General features: G+C 35.9%; 1 protein-coding gene across 2 annotated transcripts in view; it reads right to left on the minus strand.

The window, feature by feature from the left end:
* Positions 1-205: 205 nt before the first annotated feature.
* The window catches only part of rtn1b (reticulon 1b), a 45157-nt gene continuing 24605 nt past the window's right edge, over positions 206-20757 (minus strand). The window contains exons 1-7 of one of the 2 annotated variants that reach the window (XM_073852920.1): positions 16597-16797; positions 5405-5612; positions 5190-5328; positions 3295-3364; positions 3122-3168; positions 2966-3024; positions 206-1258 (exon numbers count right to left, since the gene is read on the minus strand). In XM_073852920.1, the coding sequence (XP_073709021.1) occupies positions 1216-1258; positions 2966-3024; positions 3122-3168; positions 3295-3364; positions 5190-5328; positions 5405-5612; positions 16597-16669 (639 nt within the window). In that variant the 5' untranslated portion in view covers positions 16670-16797 and the 3' untranslated portion in view covers positions 206-1215. Of the gene's footprint in view, positions 1259-2965; positions 3025-3121; positions 3169-3294; positions 3365-5189; positions 5329-5404; positions 5613-16596; positions 16798-20757 lie in introns of those variants that run through there. The other variant, XM_073852919.1, reaches the window with a different exon arrangement.

Below are 20757 nucleotides of genomic sequence, written 5' to 3' on the forward strand. Positions count from 1 at the left end.
ACTAGTTAGCAATAGTAAGTTGAAACTGAACGGACTTCGTAGAGCGAGTCCGTCGGAAGGCCGTTTTTTCCAAAAATATAAAATATTTAAAACACTGTGTGCTTGAACCTCTACTTATTTACAAATGCAATCATACTATTTTGTAATGTCATTAATATGGTTGGTTATGACAATATTAGAAGGTAAAAGATGAGCAATGCAGAAGTACATTTAAGAACATTTATTTTCGCATTCAGTATTGAGTACATCTTAAGTGCAAATAGTTAAGAGTCAATGGCTAAAAGAATGAACAACACTAAACATAGCACAAAGATCGACAGATTCTAGCTGGCAATCACTCACTGACGCTTCCTTCTCCTCCCTCTCTTTTGTTTTGTATCATTTTCAAAAAAAAAAAAAAAGATCAATGACAGCCCCTAAAAACATGAATCTCTGTAGCGGAGTCCTACGAAAAAGAAACATACTGTAATGCTACGAGTGAGCTGACCATATCTAATCAGAACATCGCTAAATAGTTGCGTTTGTGCCCAGATATCATGAACCTCAGCAGATCCATGCGTATAGCTGACAATGAGTTATGTTAATTGTGTTGTGTACTTGTACAGATATAGTGATGAAAGAGGAAAAGCCCCACCCAACGCCCAATACACAAAAAAGCTTTTTTTTCTTTTTTTTTTTTTCCCAAGAAGAGAGTGTCACTGGAGAGCAATAAAGCTGGAGAGATCCTTCACAAACTACAGAGATTTTCAGCACAGCTGAGAAAGCACACAAACTTAAAAGATAAAAAGAGAATTCATCAGCACTTAAGACTCTTGACTTCATGCACTTTTTGAGCAACACATACAAAAAAAAAAATCACATCTAGTCATCTTGCCAGATTTGAATAATATGTTTCAAGGTTACTTCTACAATTCATTGAGTAGTTGTACTTTTGACTAGATCCTGATTTGAGAGACAGCACACTTTGCTTTTTTTCTTTATTTTTTTTCTATGGTTACAAGGCGCGGATGGGACTTCTCCTGCACAGCTCGGCCATTGCTCTAGACGTCACAATGTGTACAAAGTGGAACTATGTTCCAGTGATGTTTATTTGTGTCTGATGTCAGTGTGTGTGTGTATGTGAGTGCACAAAGAGGAACCTTCGCTCATCATTCAGCTCTCTCTGTAATAAGACGTTCAGGAGCTCACAACCTCCTCCAGTGGGCCCTGTGAGGCCTATTCAGCCTTTCGTTTGGCCCCAGGAATCTTCTCCTGGATTCTATATCAAAACACACATTCATATTATACAGTATGTCACAAAAGTAAGTATACACCTCTTACATTTCAGCAGCCATTTTAGTATATCTTCTCAAGGGACAATACTATAGAAATGAAACTTCGATATATTTTAGAGTAGTCAATGTGCTGCTTGTATAGCAGTATAGATTTACTGTCCTCTGAAAATAACTCAACATACAGCCATTATTGTCAAAAAAGCTGGCAACAAAAGTGAGTACACCCTAAGTGAACTTGTCCAAAGTGTCAGTATATTGTGTTAGCACCATTGTTATCTGGCACTGCCTTAATTATCCTGGGCATGGAATTGACCAGAGCTTCACTGGTTGTTGCTGGGATCCTCTTCCACTCCTCACGGAGCTGCTGGACGTTAGACACATGGTGCTTCTCCACCTTACGCTTGAGGATGCCTCACAGGTGCTTAATAGGGTTCAGGTCTGGAGACATACTTGACCACCCCATCACCTTCAGCTTCAGCTTCCTCAGCAAGGCAGTTGTCATCTTGGTGGTGTGTTTGGGGTCGTTATCATGTTGGAAAACTGCCTAGTTTCTGGAGGGAAGGCATGTTCTACTTCAGAATGTACAGTACATAATGGAATCCATGTTTCCCTCAATGAACTGCAGCCCAGTACCAGCAGCACTCATGCAGCCCCAGACCTTGATGCTACCACCACCATGCTTGACTGTAGGCAAGACACATTTTCTTGGTACTCCTCACTAGGGCATCGCCACACATGCTGGACACCATCTGAGCCAATCAAGTTTATCTTATAGTCTCATCAGACCACAGGACATGGTTCCAGTAATTCATGCTCTTGGATTGGTTGTCTTCAGCAAACTGTTTGCGGGCTTTCTTGTGAGCCAGCTTCAAATGAGGCTTCCTATTGGGATGACACCTATGTAAACCGACTTGTTGCAGTGTGCGGCGTATGGTCTGAGCACTGACAAGCTGACCTTCTACTTCTGCAACCTTTAAAGCAATGCTGGCAGCACTCATGCATCTGTTTTTTTAAGCCAGGTTCTGCACCTGACACACAGAGCGAGGGCTCAACTTCGTTGATCGACCCTTGCTAGGTCTGTTTCGAATGGAACCCATCTTGGAAAACCTTCGTATGACCCTGACCACTGTAGTGTAACTCGGTTTCAGGGTGTTACTGAACCTCTAATAGGCCATTTTTGTGGAGACCAACAATTCTAATTCTCTAATCCTCAGAGAGTTATTTGCCATGAGATGCCATGTTGAACATCCAGTGGTCAGTATAAGAGAATTGTACTTAAAGCACCTAATTTTAACTGCTCTAATACAAGATACACAACATTGTTTGGTCCTGTCAAGCAGACAAAACCATAAACATGATGAGTAGGACATGTGGCTTTGCATGGTTAAACAACATACTGCTGTTATCACTTAGGGTGTACTCACTTTTGTTGCCAGCTATTTTGACAATAACGGCTGTATGTTGAGTAATTTTCAGGGGACAATAAATCTATACCGCTATACAAGCTGCATATTGACTACTCTAAAATATATCCAAGTTTCATTTCTATAGTATTGTCCATTGAGAAAATATACTAAAATGGTTGCTGAAATATGAGGGGTGTACTTACTTTTGTGAAATTCTGTATATTATCACATTATAAATTATTATATTATATGATATTATAATAAATGCTTAAAGGGAGTACTTACTTTCCTACCACAGAGTTGACTTGGGTTCTTATTAGGTCCACATACTGATCAATCTGTGCCTAGAGATGTAAATGTAAAATGTAAAAAGTGAGTCATCGTAGTCATAGTGCTTATGAATTATACATGTAGTCATGGTTACAACTGTATCACTCTGACCTGGTATTTCTCATAGACCACAGGCATCGAGAACATGGACACCACCACTGAAACAGAATGAGATGCAAATTGCAGTAAATAATCAGTACATGCAGTAGCCTGCCATTCAGAAAGCATACGTTCATCTGCATGTCAAATTACAGGTGCATATGGAACCTAAAAAAGATGCTCACCCATAATAAGAAGAGTTAGACCATTGAAGAGAGCTCCCACATAGGTCAGCAACCACATTAGCACTGCAAACTGCAGTCAAACAAACACACACAAGAAGTTCATACACACACATATACCATATGCAGGTATCATATGATTTATGCATTTCTGTGCCAGGACTGTGACAAGCTAAACTGTGACCCTGGAAGTTTTTCATTTATGTATGGTTTCTTAGGATAGGACAATATTTGAAAATCTGGAATCTGAGGGTGCAAAAAATCTAAATATTGAGAAAATCGCCTTTACATTTGTCCAAATAAAGTTCTTAGCAATGCACATTACTAATCAAAAATAAAGTTTTGATATATTTACAGAAATTTACAAAATACCTGGAACATGGAATGGAACATGACCTTTACCTAATATCCTAATGATTTTTGGCATAAAAGAAAAAGCAACAATTTCGACCCATTCAATGCATTGATGGCTATTGCTACAAATATACCTGTGCTACTTAAGTAGTCTGGTTTTGTGGTCCAAGGTCACAATTAAACTAAAAGATAAACTGGAGCATTGTAGAAGTTCATAAAGTGTTAAACTGCCCTAAATTTCTGTATATTAATTATTGTTTATGCAGATCATAGGTCACCAATAAGCAATTCATTATGCACTCTTATACTCACGATGATGCATTTCATACTTAAACAAAATTTTGTAAATGACAACCTGAAAATTTAAGTAGCACAACTGTGCTAATAGAAAATAAGCAATTCTTGAGCAAATCGTCATATTAGAGTGATTTCTGAAGGATTATGTGACACTGAAGACTGGAGTAATGATGCTGGAAATTTAGCTTTGCCATTACAGGTATAAATTACATTTTTAAATAATTATTATTGGTTAAATTTAATTTAAATAATTTGAAATAATACTATAATAATTCACAATATTATTGTGATTATTTATTGTATTTTTGATCAAATAAATGCAGACTGAGTGATCTTTAAAATTAATAAATAGCCTAGAAAGTAGTGTAAATGCTTTGTCATGTGTGCTGGCATCTGTTCAAATCTCTTTAAAGTATTTTCTTGATCACCTCTCATCATTTCTTTACTGTCCTACTAATTATCAATTTAAGGAAAAATTGACAGACAACCATGAAAGCCTGTTTCTGCCACTGAATAAAAAGTTTAAAAAGTTTGTGACTTTTTATCTCACAATTTGCCTTTTTTCAGAATTGCAAGATATAAACTCACAATTCTGACTTTTCCTCAAATTTGCTTGATACAAACTTGCAATTCTGACCTTTTTTCTCTGAATTGTAAAACATAAACTTGCAATTGCAAGTTATAAAGTCAGAATTGCAATTGACTTTCTAGCAATTGTGAGTTTGCATCTAACTATTCTGACTTTTTTTTTATATATATTACGATTCAGATTTTTTCACAATTGCTATTTTGAGGGGGGGGGGGGGGACTGTTATGTTCTCAGAATATAATATATATCTCACAGTTCTTCCTTAACTCACAATTCTGCCACACTTGCGAGATATAAACTCACAACTCTGAGAAAAAAAGTCAGAATTGTGAGTTTATCTCACAATTCTGACTTTATTTCTCATGATTGCTATTTTGTTTTTCAGAATTATTTGGCAGAATTGCAAGTTTGTCATGCAATTCTTACAATATAATTTGCAATTGTGAGTTTATATCACGCAATTCTGAGAGAAAATGTCAGATTTGTGAGTTTATATCTCGTAATTCTGACTTTATAACTCACGATTCAGAGTTTATATCTCACAATTGTGAGATAAAAAGTTGCTATTACCTTTTGTTATTATTTATTTAGTGGCAGAAACAGGCTTCCATAGATAACTAAATGACCCTGCTGTAGATTAAATGGAACAAAGGGTCACCTTTAGTGAGTCCACCAGATCCTGCACCAGAAACAGTCTGCGCAGTTCTTTCAGTGTGGTGTTGATATAGCGCTGGGCGTTTTCTGCGTACTTCTGCATCTGATCATGGGACAGTGACATCTCCACCTCCAGATATGATCTGCATCCGCAATAAAACATTGTTAGTAACTCACTAAGTGACACCCACAGTCTGTGCACACACAGAGCAGGCTTACTTGAAGGGATGTCCCTCGTCTGTTTTCTGCACAGCCTGCAGCACAGACTTGTAGACTCTGAAGCTGATGGTGGCGGAGAGGGAAGCCAGGGCCAGATAGGCCACCACGCTGACCACACTGAACTGCGTCAGAGAGAAAAGCAGCAGCAGTAAACTGCCAAACACCAGCCCACTCTGCTTCAGGTCCCGCCAGTACAGCAACTGCATCACTGGGTGAACAAAGAGAAAGAAGATCAGGTGAGGTCAAAATCATGCATAGTGGTTTAGAGTATGCCATTAATCTGTTTGTCATTGATTGTTTTAGCATCCACAATTCAGAATCTACTGCATGACCTACTGTGATGTAACAACTACTGAATCACTCTGAGTCAGCGCTGAGTCAGAGATAACACAATTAGAAATGATTACACAAACAGACAGGAGTGCATTCAAAAATATGCCTGGATTCATCCTGCTGAAAAAGACAGAAGGCCTATGTCCAAATATGCGTATGTTGCCGTTTCATAATATGGAAAAAGAAGTCAAATGAGCAGAATGTTTGAATACTGATTATCTGCGACAGAACAGGCAAAAATATATAGTATTTGCTTTAGATTCTAAAGTGTAAAATGTAGCTTCATAACACTATGGTTGGATCACTGATGTCACATGGACTATTTTAACGATGCCCTTACTGCCTTTCTGGGCCTTGAACGTGTCAGTTGCATTGCTGTCTATGTAGGATCAGAAAGATCTCAGATTCCATCAAAAATATCTAAATTTGTGTTCTGAAGATAAACGAAAGACTATGTGTTTGGAATGACATGAGGGTGAGTAATTAATGACACAATTTTCATTTTTGGGTGAACTATCCCTTAAATCTCTTTTTTATTTAACAATAATTGTATTTCAAACTTATATCAAATTCACTATGAAAGTAGTCCTAGTAGCAGGAGTCATAAGTAGAAAATGGTTTTTCATCATCTACTAGAGAATATGATATCAATATTAAAATCTCACGATGTGATAATGTCGCGGCATGAAGCCCACAATACGATATTTATTGTGATATTTTAAAAAACACAAACGAAGACTTGGAAAAAAGGAACATTTTGTACATTTTAGAGTTAAATTATTCTAATGCACTTGAGAGTTCAAAATTAAGAGCTCCAACCCATTTTCTTAACTGAGAAAACTTCAGAAAAATGTTGTACTTGTACCCGAACTTTAAAGGGGACTCAGCCATCGTTTTTTTGTGATATACCGTCTCACACTGGTGTTTTAGGAAGCCAAACAAATTAGAATATAATAATAATGATAAAAACAATGAAAGTAATAGCCATGTATTGTTAAACAATTGCACTGTAAAATAAATGAAAATTAATAATACAATACTTCTTTCCTAATATCTACACTTTTGAGATATTTTGAAGTACCGTGCCATTCATACCGAGGTATTACCGTACCGTGAAGTTTTGATACCGTTACATCCCTATTATTCAGTATTACTTTTATATTTATGAAGTAAAAATGACAGAGTATTTTAAGAGTGACTGCACTGGTGCCTCCATCTGTCATGCAGTGAGCGCGCTACTATTCAGCTTCCACACTCTACACACTTGAATAGCGCACATTTTTCTAGGTTAACATTAAATTGAGCAGCCATGTAAAGTTGTGGCTACTGACATGTTTCAGATGAATGAGGTCGATGAATGATAGGCGAGCGTTTGGATGTCCTGCCCGATGTACTATTTTACCACATAGACCAGCCGTTAACAATCTGTCCGTCACGGACTGAGTGACTTTGCCACTTCCTGTAGATTTTTGTCGACCAAGCCTCTTCTTGTCAGCTAACGATTAGTCAACTATTAGGGTGCAGCACTAGTCCTTACTACCTTTCTGGGCCTTGAACCTGGTAGTTTCAGTGTTGTCTATGAAGGGTCAAAATGTAATTATGTTGGTTACATGATTACTTTTTGCATGATTACATTAGAGCTCGTATTGGCATCTTACGGATTGTTTTATCAGAGAATATTTGTTTTTGACATTATTTATTTAAAAGTAGACATTTCAAGCCTTCTATACATATTTCTCATGTCTGAGAGGCAAGTATTTAGAGATTCAGATTGTTTTATTTATGTGTCTGTGAAGAGAGTTGACGGAGACCGAGATGGCAAAGTGCGCATCCTGTTTCTTTTCTTTATTTTACAAAAGCACATTGTTTTCTTGTTATTTGCAGTTTCAAAATGACAAAATGATTGTGGAGACGCTGTGTGTTTCGTTGCGAAAGTGAAACCACTTTGTTTGGCCTTCCAAATAAGTACACAACAAGAAATCAGTGGTAACGTTGTATTTACAACACTGTTCCAGAACAGTACAATGCAAATATTCGCATGTGCAGCGCATTTTTCATAGGACTGTTTCCTGAACATGGGGAGAGTAGCCTACAATGCTGGCTGATAAAACACTATAAAGTGGGGCAATTCCAACTTTGCAAGGACAGTCTGGCGCATCTGGCTCACAGCCTGTAAGTACATTTTCCTATACTGGCTATTCAAACGCGAGTTTTGAGCAGCATATAGTAGTGCTGCTTGTTTGTCGTTTCTACGATCACAAATGCAGACGTGGTGTTATGTTTCCATGCCGCAATGTAAAAACACGTAAAAAGACAGTATGAGTCATTATAATCAGTAATTATGTCCTCACTGGATGCAACAAATGCCTTATTTATAATGGGTTACTATGCTTTTGTCTCGTCCCGTCAGGACATGGCATCACAACATGGTAATGAGCGTAACATTTACATCACACACTTGAGGTATTCGGCCAATCACAATGCACCAGATAGCTGGCTAATCAGAGCACACCTTGCAGAAAGGCGGGGCAGAGAGTACAGTATATGGGAAAAAACTGTTTTTGAACCTCAAACCACGTAATTGCATTGCACCATATACACAAAATAATGTTCTTTTTAGCAACATCATATAACCCCTTTAATGTAACATGCCCAACACCGCTTTTTATATTTGCATCTTGCAAAAAAGAGATCAGGTAGGACTGATGATATGTGATTTAATCAATTTGCAATATCTAACTGACATGCCAACAAACAACTGGAGCCAAGGATACTGCTGTAGTCGCATAGCATCAATCCACTGTTTCACCACACCTATTCCAAAGCTTTTCCCTCTGCTCTTTGTTTTCCACCCAATTTACCATGATGCAACATAGAGACTAAACTCAAGGGATTAAAAATTAAGCAGCTTATCTAGCTCATAATTATAACCTAATAGCAGCAGTTCGCTCTAATCACAGGTATCTATCTGAGCTAAGTAGAGCTTCATGCTCCACACAGAGTCCTGTGATCATTTCCATGGACGGCTGCCTGTCAAACTCAATTCCCGAAAACTAGAGCATTATTTTGAGCTGTGCTGTTACAGTTTTTCCTAAACTAGCAGTATGGATCCCAACAACACCTCAGTGGGATTCTTTGTTTGCGTTAGGTGTGACAGACACAGCTCCAAGTGTCATGTATTATTCATAGCCGCTGTCATAGTACAGCTCATTATAGCCAATGATCAATATTCAGTCATTTTCTATACATCACAATGGAATAACAAACGCATCTCTATTTATTTTCATGTGGAAATCAACACACAATAGGACACTTGCTCATTTGCGCCCACTCTTTCCCAGCATGCACCGACACACGTTTTTTTTTATGGGGTCATTATGGTGAGCTTTGTATAAAATGTGTCGGCGTGAAGTTGGCAGTTGAGCTCTCAGATGAAGGGAGCGTGGTCGCCACGGAAACTGGAGAGATGGGTGCAGTGGAGTGAGCAGTGATGCAGTTGCCATAGCGATGGAGCTTGCCCTCCCCTCACCAAGCGCTGGCTGCCAGACAGAGTAATAAGGTGCTGATGAAATGATGGGGGAGGGGAGCAGGAGGTAACGCTGCTATGACAGACACACAAGCAAAGACCCTCTTGGTTAATCGCCCCACTGCTGACTACAACATGCTCCTCGTTCATGCAAGACCTTTGCTTTTTATCAAGCTAAAGGACAACAGCTAACAAGAGTCCGGTCCTCGGGAGCAAGAATGGCTAAAAATAGCTATCGCTGTGTGACTGCACTGCAAATCATTCCTCAATTCATTTTTGATGTTGTTTTCAGGTATATGCTAGAGAAGTAAAATTTTGTAAGATATAAAGACTTGTTTTTAGAGAATATATAGTGAATTCATTTTTTTTTTGTTGCATAAAGTATTGGCAAATTTTTTCGTTGTTTTAGGTAAATGTAATCATTTACGCTATAAATTTTGCTTCTTAAGTAAATTTATCTATTTTCAAGAATGCTTTTTAGAGTTCTTAAACTGTAAAAAAGACAAAAATACTGATGATGATGGTAATGATTAATACTTGTTATTATTATAAATAGATCTAACATTTTACACCCAATTTTGTTTTTCAAGTAAATTTATCTTAAATTTTAAGTCTTATCTTATGTATTTTAATGGGGAAAGATTGAAAATACAGACACTGTCAAACAAAATAAGTGCATTATTATTGTTTTAAGGCTGTTTAGATATTTTTAGTGTATACAAAACACTTATTAAAAATGATTAAAATACAAGATTATTATTATTGTTTATATTATGGAGGGTTAAGTTTACTTTCTTTTGTTTATCAATAAAATGTATCTTAAGATATTAAATTATATAATTATACATAAACACATTTTAAAATCTATTTAAATGTAATTTAAATTACATTTTGGGTAGGAAAAAGTAGAAGTAAGTAGAAGTAGAAGTTTTAGTAAAAAAAGAAAAAAAATATTTTTCTTCTTCTTATTATTATTATTATTTTGCATTGTAGTAAATAAATTAAATAAATCTGACATTTTACCCAATTTAAGTCTTATCTTATGTAGTTTACTGGAAAAAGATTAAAAATACAGACACTTTCAAACTAAATAAGTACATTAATATTGTTTTAAGGATGTTTAGATATTTTAGTGTATAAAAGTACAAAAATACTTATTTAAAATATTTTTTAAATAATAATAGATGATTATTTTTTTATTAATATTCTGTAATAATATGCAGTGTTATGTAAATTAAACAAAAGTTTAAAAAAGTACACTAAGTGATGCTTATGCTTAAAACAAATTTTAATATCAGATCCAATTTTGTTTCTCAATAAAACGTATCATAAGGTATTTTACTGACCAAAAAAAGACAAAAATACTGATGTTATAAAATAAAATAAATACATAAAAATTTGATGTATCTAATTTTAATTACATTTTGGGTAAATATATGAAAACAAGACAAACACAGATTTGAAATTACATTTTATGAGAAATATTCTCTAGAAAGAAGAAGAAAAAAAAAAACATGATCTAACCTTGTATAACTTCATAAATAGGCCTAACAAAGCATGCTGTAAAATATACATACTTTACCATTAAAAAATATTTACAGACGCACATAAACAATTTATGGCTGATATGTATATATACCACAAGCCTAAATGCAGATTGTTTAGTTCTTTCAAAGGCATAGTTCACCCAAAAAATGAAAATTCTGTCATTAATTACTCGTCCTCATGTCGTTCAAAACCTGTAAGACCTTCGTTCATCTTCAAAACAAAAATTAAGATATTTCTTACATGAGGGTAAGTAATTAATGACAGAATTTTCATTTTTGAGTGAACTATCTCTTTAAGGTCATGCTCCATTGTAGACACATACCCTGCTCTTGACATCAGTGATCACACTTCTAAAACAAAGAGATCACTTCAGACAGCCTATGACTAACATTATTACACACTAGACGCTAATCTGGATGACAACGATCTTGGCATGGGACAAGGAGCTCCAGAAAGACAGAAGGCAAAAAACATTTCTCTGCTAGCAATAATGAAAGCTCTTTCAAAGAAGAGTCACATGCTGTGACATCCCAAACAGCCCCCAGATAAACATAAAAAACAGGCCAGGATAAAACAGTGAAGAAAACTGTATGGATGCCACAATGAGACAGAAAGAGACTCAAAAGTCAGCAGTAATTAATGGCTGGGTTTAATCACTCCTTCAGACTGGTTCATCATACTGACCTATATGGGACAGCATAAGCCTATTATAGGGCATACATGTGTACTCTTACAACCGTAATACAGGTTAGACTTGAGATGTTAGGCAAACTTAGAGATGTAATGTATATTATTTCTTAAAGAATTAGTTCACTTTCAGAACAACAATTTAGAGACAATGTACTCACCCCCTTGTCATCCAAGGTGTTCATGTCTTTCTTTCTTCAGTCTTAAAGAAACTAGGTTATTGTGGAAAACATTTCAAGATTTCTCTCAATATAGTGGATATGTATGGTGCCTCCAAGTTTGAACTTCCAAAATGCAGTTAAAATGCAGCTTACTTGAGGTTAAAAAGTATATAAATTGTCAATTTGAAAATAACCGATCGTTTTGCTAGATAAGACCCTTCTTCCTCGGCTGGGATCATTTAGAGCCCTTTGAAGCTGCATTTAAACTGCATTTTGAAAGTTCAAACTTGGGGGCACTATATATATCCATTATATGGAGAAAAATCCTGAAATGTTTTCCTCAAAAAACATAATTTCTTTAAGACTGAAGAAAGAAAGAAAGAAAGATATGAACATCTTGGATGACAAGGGGGTGAGTCAATTATCTGTAAATTTTTGCTCTGGAAGTGAACTAATCCTTTAAAGAAGACCTATTATGCCTATTTGTACAATTTATGCTTGCAAAAAAAAAAGTTACTGGGTTGTCTGTTTTACATTTTATGGGTTGGTAGGTTCACTGGGGCCTTGGTTATAGCTTAAACACTGAAAAATCTGATTTTCATGATATGTCACCTTTAAGAAACTTACAGTAAGATGAAAATCTGCTGTGAACCTGGACCACAAAACCAGTCATAAGGGTCAATTTTTTAAAATTGAAATTTATACATCATCTGAAAGCTGAATAAATAAGCTTTCCACTAGATTTCCACTGGAAAATTTGAAAATCTGCAATCTGAGGGTGCAAAAAGAATCTAAATACTTAGAAAATCAGCTTTAAAGTTCTAAGCATTGCATATTACTAATAAAAATTACGTTTTTATATATTTACGGTAGGACATTTACTAAATATTTTCATGGAACATGATCTTTTCTTAATATCGTAATGATTTTTGGCATTAAAGAAAAATCTATAATTTTAAACCAAACAATGTATTTTTGGCTATTGCTACAAATATACCTGTGCTACTTAAGCCTCTTTTTGTGGTCCAGAGTCACATATAGGATCCTGTCCCAAATGATGCCCTAAACCTTTTAGTCCCCTTCTGAATCCACTTTGCTGACGGGCACTTAGGGGGCACTCTTGAGCTCTTTCTGAAATCTAAAATGTCAAAAGAGATGCTAACACCCACTTAGATATCAAAACAAGAAGACCACAAGTACATGACATTTGGGATGTGGATATGCATATGATGAACTGGCCTGTACGTCTTTCACTCTTCTGTAGAACACAAATTAAGATATTTTGAAAAATGTCTTTATATGCAATGAAAAGTAACATTTTTGGACCCATACAATGAAAATCAATGGGGTTCTTCAAAATGAGTTCCACAGAAGAAAGTCACATGTGTTTGAAAACAATATAAGAGTGAGTAAAAGAGTAAAAGTAAAAGCGCTGTTGCTAAGAGACAAAGTACCACACATGTATCTTAAATGGGTCATCGGATGCCCATTTTCCACATGTTGATATGATTATTTAGGGTCTTTATGAGAAGTCTATAACATACTTTGGTTAAAAATGTTCAATGGTAGTGTAAAAAACACTTTTTTTACTTTGTCAAAATCAGCCCTTTTTAGAGTGAACTATTCTGTTGCATGTTCCTTTAAATGCTAATGAGCTCTGCTCACCCTGCCCCTCTCTGCTGTGGGATGAAGAGCCGTAATGTTTTCGATAACCGCATTTAGCCAAGTTTAGCTGCAAAACTTGCTAACCAACACATTATTAAGAAAGGCCATTTGCAAAGATGCATAAAAAAACCCTTATACTCACTTCTTCTGTGGGTGAAGCTGAATCAGAAATAATTCACACGAACATAGATGCATATGTAGATCGGGATCAGTGCTTTCCTTTCAAAAGCGAATGTAATGTTAATCTTCTGTGTCTTCAGCAGCTCAGATGTCGGGAGTAAATGACTACTGTTATGTTCATTATTACATCCAACAACAGAACACATCAATCACTCAATCAGAGACATTCTTGTTTTCCCCTGCACCTGAGTCACACAATGGCGATCAGAGTCGGACTGTTTCAGCTCGGTAAGGGTGGGTCTAAGGTCAGTGTGTCATCAAGAAGCTGAGAATGAGCTGATTTTAAAAAGGGGATATTACTTTTAAAGATAAAAAAACACTGGGTGGATTTTCATCATTGTAGGGTGGTTGTGTGCACAAACTGCCAACACACATTAATGTTTCAAACAACATGTAAAAGTGAGTTTTGCATCCGATGACCCCTTTAAACAATTTGCTTCTGTATTATTATGGGATTTGCCATGACAGTGTGTTTGATGTGGATATTCTGACCCACAGCAAGGTCCACAACAAACAGCTGACGAATCAACACCTACAGCTTTTCACAAATTTAATTACCACATACTGATGGTTCATCAAGAAAACTGGGTTAAAAGGGGATGAAAACTCAAAAATAGACCTTCGACCTACATTACACTGTCGTTGTAGTGTCACCTTACAAAAATGACTGCTAAACAGCATTTCCTGCAACATCCTGCTCTGATCACGATCTAAAAGGCGATATGGATCCAGGATCTGTTAGATCATACGACACTGTGATAAGACTGGCTGACAAATGCCTCTGATATCCTCTATTGAATAACCACTAGTGTTAACGACATCTTAAAGGAATAGTTCATTAGTCAATAGTCATTAATTACTCATCCTCATGTCATTCCAAACCCATAAGACCTTCGTTCATCTTCGCAACATGAAGGTATTTTTGATGAAATCCGAGAGCTTTGTGACCCTGCATAGACAGCAATGTAACTGACGTATTCTATATCAATGTCCTTACTACCTTCCTGGGCCTTGAATGAGTCAGTTGAGTTGCTGTCTATAGGGTCAGAAAGCTCTCGGATTTCATCAAAAATATCTTATTTTGGTTTTGGAACGACATGAAGGTGAGTATTTAATGACAGAACTTTCATTTTTGGGTGAACTATACCTTTAAAAATTCTGCTAGAACTAACATGTTTTTCAGTGTGAAGTAATGAAATCTGTTTTATGATTTGCAGTTAATGGAAGAACTGGCAGAGACTATTTTGGCCTAGTACCAACTGACCATCAAGATGGCCAATGTGGCGACTCACGCCACAGTTTTGACTAAACCGCATACTTGAGAGAAGACTGTGAGGAGAAACAGAAACTGCTGACTTAAGACAAGCCAGCACCTTTGCTGCGGTTTGACTTTATAGCGTTGAATCGATTCCTAGAGGACACAGATATTAGCAATCCTGAGCCAACAAGCATTACTAAAGGCAGAGATGACAACTGAATACACAACGCTGTGCTGCTGACACAGGCACACCCTCATCAAACACAACATATTTAGTGTTTTTGATATTGGAAAAGTGAGAAAGCTTTGTTTTTATTATGTTTAGTATCTGTTTTAATTATTGCAATGGCTTAGTGTTGCAGTGCCAACAGAGCACTTTAACAAAATGCGCACACAAGAGTCTTCTCCATTCTAAGGAGGAAATCAATCTAGAAATAAAAGAAAGAATTAAGACCTATATTATCTTAATTTAAGTGTGCATTAGTGATAAAAAGTACTTAAATGATACAATATATATAATGATGGATGGATGGATGGATAGACAGATAGATAGATAGATAGATAGATAGATAGATAGATAGATAGATAGATAGATAGATAGATAGTGAATGATAGTAAATTTATAAATTAACTTTACATTAATAAAAATGTGTTTTTTGCTAGTTCATGATATCTAATGGATTAAGTAACTGAACCTTATTGTACACTGCAAAAAAGACTTACTTAGTATTTTTGTCTTGTTTCTATTCGAAATATCTCAAAATTCTTAAAGATGCATGTACTAGATAAGCAAAATGACTTTTGATATTTAGTCTTGTTTCCAAGGGAAAAAAACTAAATTAAGTGCATTTTGCTTAAAACAAGACTAAACACCTCATGTAATTTTGCTTATCTAGTAAAAGCATTTTAATTTGAGAATTTTTAGACAAAAATACTAAGATAATCCTTTTTTTTTGCAGTGTAAAATATTTCCATAACTCCTAATTATAAGGTAAAAAGTCAGAATGCCGTAAATATTTAACTACTCTCACATAAAGACGCATAACATTCATTGAAATGTTCTATGTGTTTATAAGCCCTTGAACTGTCAGAGATGCAAAATGCTCAATATATAAATAGCTACTACCAGAAAGCCTCCCTCTTAAATCGTTCTAGTTTTCTTCCTTCAGCACAAGTCCCTCTAATGTAATCTAGGTATTGCATTGATTAAAATGATAGATGCATCCAGTGTATATTAAATGAAACTCACTGTAATTATATACGTAAAGACAGATGCACATCCACATCCATTCTTTCAAAGAATATGCAATTTTCAGGACTATACAGACAGGTAGCCACACCCCACGTCTTTCTTTCGTCTTCTGACGCTTTCTGCACCCGATGCAGCCTGAAGGCCTTTATGATCAATATGTCAAGTGAAGACACTTGGAAAGGCATTTATGCAACGATCTAACTATCTGCATCCAACTACGCATTTGACCTGAAAATGAGGCATGCATGCACATCAATGCCTATTAATTCTAATCAAACACCCAGAGTTTATGAATTCAGGATTGACCCCCTAAGTACAACAAGGAGGGAGGAGAGAAAGGGCGTGCCCAGCTGTCTCAAATCCCCCCAGTCTAGCTCTCATACGCCCATGATGGCGACGGCCCCGATGCATAAAAAAAAAGATGCGGGCGTGTGTCTGAGCATCTTCCAGAATCCCAAATCCCACATGCACCTCCCATAAAAAAAATCCAGCAGGCTTAATAAATCAGCCCCAGACATGCACATGCATCCTCTCCATCCCACCACATCCAGCTCCATCTCCATGGTCCCCTTTTCCTCCTACCCTGGCACTTCCAGTTGCTCCAGAAACCTTCCATCTTGGTTGAGTCTGCGGCTGCCATGGTGCTGGCCTGCATGCTAGGCTGGGTGAGGGGAAAGACTGCAAATCGCTCTCTGCTAACGCTACTGCTACAGCCTTTCTGCTGCTTGCGCCGTATCTGTCGTTTTCCCTCTCTCTCTTTCTCTCTCGCTCACCGGTTCACACCAGTGCATGAATGACCCATAGGAGGAGGAGGAGACAGATAGGGGAGGGGAGGCAGTGATGGAGGAGAGGAGGACTAGGAGACGTGGTGATAGTGCTGCCCACTGGTGGATGAAATGAGGAAATGAGAATCGATTTTGTGAAAAGCGGACATTTGGGGGACGGGCAAAGCATCATGATTCACACCTTTAAAGGAAAACAAAAATAATGTTTTTTAAAGTACATTTATAATACAGTTTTCAAGTTTTGACTTTAACTGTATGGAAGCGCGGACGTACTACTAAGTGTCTCTTTTTGCGTTTTACGTGTAAAAGAAAAACATACAGGTTTGGAAATATATACATGAGGTGAATAAATTATGACAACATTATGTTTTATGGGTTAACTGTCTCTTTAAAACCCTGCAGATAGATTCTAAAGTGGTAGGATGAATTATTTGTTGTTCATGATGGCAGACTAATCCTGATTAATCTTTTTGAGGAGGTTCAAATCTGGTGGTAAACATTGCGGCAGTCATTTTGCTCGTTCAGTGCAAAGGCTCATTCCGTACTCGATGCATCATCTCTGATAAATTTCACTCTAGACTGCTATAACAGTGAGTGTGAGTGTGTGTATGTGTGTGTGTGTGTGTGTGTGTGTGTGTGTGTGTGTGTGAGAAGAAGAAGACATCATGAGGCAAGCCTCTTGAGATATGAAGAATGACTCAGCGCTCTTGGTTAAAAGAAACGGGATGAGCTCACAGGCAAGCGGACAGTCTTGTATAAATATATACAGTACAATACATACAGGTTTGGGATCAGTAAGATTTTTAATCGGTCTTAAAGATGTTTCTTATGCTCATCAAGGCTGCATTTATTTGATCAAAAATACAGAAAAAAATGTAATATTGTGAAATATTATTTCAATTTTAAAATAACTGTTTTCTATGTGAATATATTTTAAAATGTAATTTATTCCTGTGATACAAAGCTGAATTTTTTAGCATCATTACTCCAGTCTTCAGTGTCACATGATCCTTCTGAAACCATTCTAATATGCTGATTTATTATCAATGTTGAAAACAGTTGTGCTGCTTAATATTTTGTTCCCCAGGATTCTTTAACAAAGAACTGCGTTTATTTAAAATCGGAATCTTTTGTAACAATATAAACTACCATCTAAAAGTTTGGGGTCAGTAAATTTTTATTCTTTGTAAGTAATTAATACTTTTATTCACCAAGTATGTGTTCAATTCATAAAAAGTGCTAGCAAAGACATATTGTTAGAAAAAATATAGATTTGGAATAAATGCTGTTCTTTTTACCGTTTATTCCTCAAGAATCCTGAAAAAGGATGCACGGGTTCCAAAAAAATATTAAGCAGCACAACTGTTTCCAACATTGATAATAACAATAATTAATCAGCAAATTAGAATGATTTTTGAAGGATCATGTGACACTGAAAACTGGAGTAATGGCTCATAAAACTTCAGCTTTGCATCACAGGAATAAATTATATTTTAACATATACTAATATAGAACACCATTATTTTAAAGTGTTACAATATTTTTTACAAATAAATTTATTTCTGTATTTAAGATCAAATAAGTGCAGCCTAGATGAGTATATAAGAATTCTTTTAAAAAACATTAAGACAACACAAAACCAGTCATAAGGGTCAATTTTTTTAAATTTAGATTTATACATCACCTGAAAGCTAAATAAATAAGCTTTCAATTGATGTATGGTTAGGATAGAACAATATTTGCAACTATTTGAAAATCTGGAATCTGAGGGTGCAAACTAATCAAAATATTGAGAAAATTACCTTTAAAGTTGTCCAAATGAACTTCTTAGCAATGCACATTACTAATCAAAAATATAGTTTTGATATATATCTATATATATCTATATGATAAATTAAAAAAAAATATCTTCATAGAATGTGATCTTTACTTAATATCTTTGGCATTATAGAAAAAACAACAATTTTGACCCATACAATGTATTTTTGGCTATTGCTACAAATATACCTGTGCTACTTAAGACTGGTTTTGTGGTCCAGGATCACATATATAATTCTTTAACATCTCTGACTACAAAGCATCAGCTATAAATCGCCTAATCATGGTCTCTGATTCTAGTCATGGCGGGATGACAGACTGTAATGAAACACTTCAGTGCACAGAGAACCTCCACCATGATCCCATATGTCATGTACTGTAAGAGATAACAGTAACTGCTCCCAGATAATTTATCATGCAAAAGAGCAGCAATTCACTGCGGATTTAAACTTTTATGTATACAAAAAAGGAAAACAAATGCACATGCAAACACTGGCAATTAGCATATGTGCAATGTCAGTGCATCGGCTTCCACTGACCTCAAGATGCATTAAATGCCAGGGTGCATTAAAAGATAAATGATTGATAGAGACAGAATGAACCATATTAGAAACTAGAAAGCCACAAATAATTAACTGCTTGTGTTTTCCATTCTATACATCATGAAAAGCTGAATAAATAAGCTTTTCATAGATGTATGGTTTGTAAGGATAGGACAATATTTGAGATTCAACTATTTGAAAATTTGGAATCATTTAACTATTTGAAAAATTAAAATATTGAGAAAATCACCTTTAAAGTTCTTAGCAATGCATATTACTAATCAAAAATTAAGTTTTGATATATTTACGATAGGATATTTACAAAATATCTTCATGGAACATAATCTTTACTTAATATCCTAATGATTTTTCGCATTAAAAACTGATCATTTTGACCCATACAATATATTTTCGGCTATTGCTACAAATATACCAGAACTACTTAAGACTGGTTTTGTGGTCCAGGGTCATATATTGCATAAACTAGAATAAAATTTTTGTTAAAGATAAAAAAAAAAAATGCTGATAATGATATAATTTAATAATGTGATGAATCTAAACCCAGTCTGGAGCTGTGGAGGAAATTGGAACATTTATATTTTTACAAAAAGTCCTGTGTAAAATATGGTTAAAAATTCAGAATTCTGAAACTTTTAGTCATCTAAAAATCTTGAAAAAAAAAAAAATATTTTAAGGTTTACACAAAAATATCAAGCAGAACGAATGAATTTCTGAAGAATGTACTAATATTTCACTAAATTGTCCTAATTTTTGATCATATGCAGACTTTTTTCAAAAACATTAAATGAATCTTACTAACCATAAACTTGTAAGCAGTAGTATAAACACAGCAAAAAATTAACACTGAAACAAATACGAGTAACAAGAAAACACAATTTTTGCTTCAAAACAGCTCAGTCAAAAACCTATATTTTACACACACACACACACACACACACACACACACACACACATGTTGGGTTTACATGTTTTATGGGGACATTCCATAGGCGTAATGGTTTTTATACTGTACAAACCGTATTTTCTATCGCCCTACACCTACCCTACACCTAAACCTAGCCCTCACAGGAGATTGTGCATACTTTTACTTCCTCAAAAAAACTCATTGTGCATGATTTATAAGCCTGTTTCCTCATGGGGACCTGAAAATTTCCCCACAAGGTCAAAATCTACTGGTATTCCTATCCTTGTGGGGACATTTGGTCCCCACAACGTGATGAATACCAGGTACACACACACACACACACACACACACACACACACACACACACACACACACACACACACACACACACACACACACACACACACACATACTGATAAAGCATTACAGACCCTCTCTAGTCTAGGTGCTGAAAGCAAGAACAGACAGCATGTGGTAAACTAAGCCCTCTGCTGGCAGAAAATTGCATTTTTGTTAATACCCATCCTCAGAATGTGTGTCCTTACAAAAGCCAACTCCTTTCTAGAGGCTTCGGTGAGACACTGAGCTGAAGAAAGGAGGGGGAGAGGAGATGCGGCCAGACACAGACTGTGGCACCATACCTAATTTGCAGACTGACACAGACACACAAACA

Source organism: Garra rufa, chromosome 13 (assembly GCF_049309525.1).
Source record: "Garra rufa chromosome 13, GarRuf1.0, whole genome shotgun sequence".
Taxonomy (NCBI): Eukaryota; Metazoa; Chordata; class Actinopteri; order Cypriniformes; family Cyprinidae; genus Garra; species Garra rufa.